The sequence below is a fragment of the Phaethon lepturus genome, unplaced genomic scaffold (genome assembly GCF_000687285.1).
Source record: "Phaethon lepturus isolate BGI_N335 unplaced genomic scaffold, ASM68728v1 scaffold30697, whole genome shotgun sequence".
In the NCBI taxonomy this organism is placed as follows: domain Eukaryota; kingdom Metazoa; phylum Chordata; class Aves; order Phaethontiformes; family Phaethontidae; genus Phaethon; species Phaethon lepturus.
The window spans coordinates 1-689 of record NW_010553013.1 but is presented as its reverse complement, the minus strand read 5'-3'; the positions used below and the strand labels follow the sequence as shown (position 1 = coordinate 689).

At 63.0% G+C, this 689-nt stretch overlaps 1 protein-coding gene across 1 annotated transcript in view; it reads right to left on the bottom strand.

Moving 5' to 3' along the window:
* The window catches only part of LOC104624125 (plasma membrane calcium-transporting ATPase 4-like), a gene marked incomplete at its 5' end in the record, with an annotated part of 9,425 nt that extends 9,227 nt beyond the window's left edge, over nt 1–198 (bottom strand). The window contains one exon of the mRNA XM_010291410.1: nt 163–198. Coding sequence (XP_010289712.1) covers nt 163–198 — 36 coding nt within the window. The remainder of the gene's footprint in view (nt 1–162) is intronic.
* Between the last annotated feature and the right edge of the window lie 491 nt (nt 199–689).

Genomic DNA, 689 nt, shown 5'->3' with positions numbered 1-689 from the left:
GGCCGGACGCGGGACCGTTGCACCCTCTCCCAGGACAACGAGGCGAGAGTCCCGCCGGAGCAGCAAAGAGCACAGACTGATGAGAAGAAGGAAGGAAGGAAGGAAGGAGGAATGCTCGGTAGTTAGTGTGGTGCTGGTTCAAAGGATGGAGAGGCTGGTTACCTTTGTTGCGATTTTCGGGGGCTCCGGTTTTTTTACCTGTTCAAAGAGAGAAAGGGTGGAGGGCTGAGCACATGGACCCAGGTTCAGCGTCCAGCTGATGGGAGAGCTCGGGGCCGGCCCTGCTCCGAAAGGCCACGCACTGCTCCGGCAGCGCCTGTGTGCAGGGCTCAGCACCCTGCAGTCACCCTCCGGACACCTCGCCTGCCTTGGTCCACAGCTCGCGGCACCGGCGAGGCTCCGGAGCTCCCCGGCTCCCCCAGGCACCCCATCCCCAAGACTTCAGACTGCCCCACCTGCAAAGCACCCGCTACAACCCCTGTTATCAGGGATTCAAAGGGTGCCAGTGGTGTCTCAGACCCTTGAGGGGGAGAAACCATAAGCGGAGCTCAACCTGCGTGCGGCACATACTGAGCACCGGTGCTCCCTGCCTCCTGCTGCCATCGGGCACAGGTGGATCCACCCGCGAGGTGCAGACTTGCCCCCCACCACGGGCAGCAGTATCCCCACGGTGGGCAACTGCCCCCCAT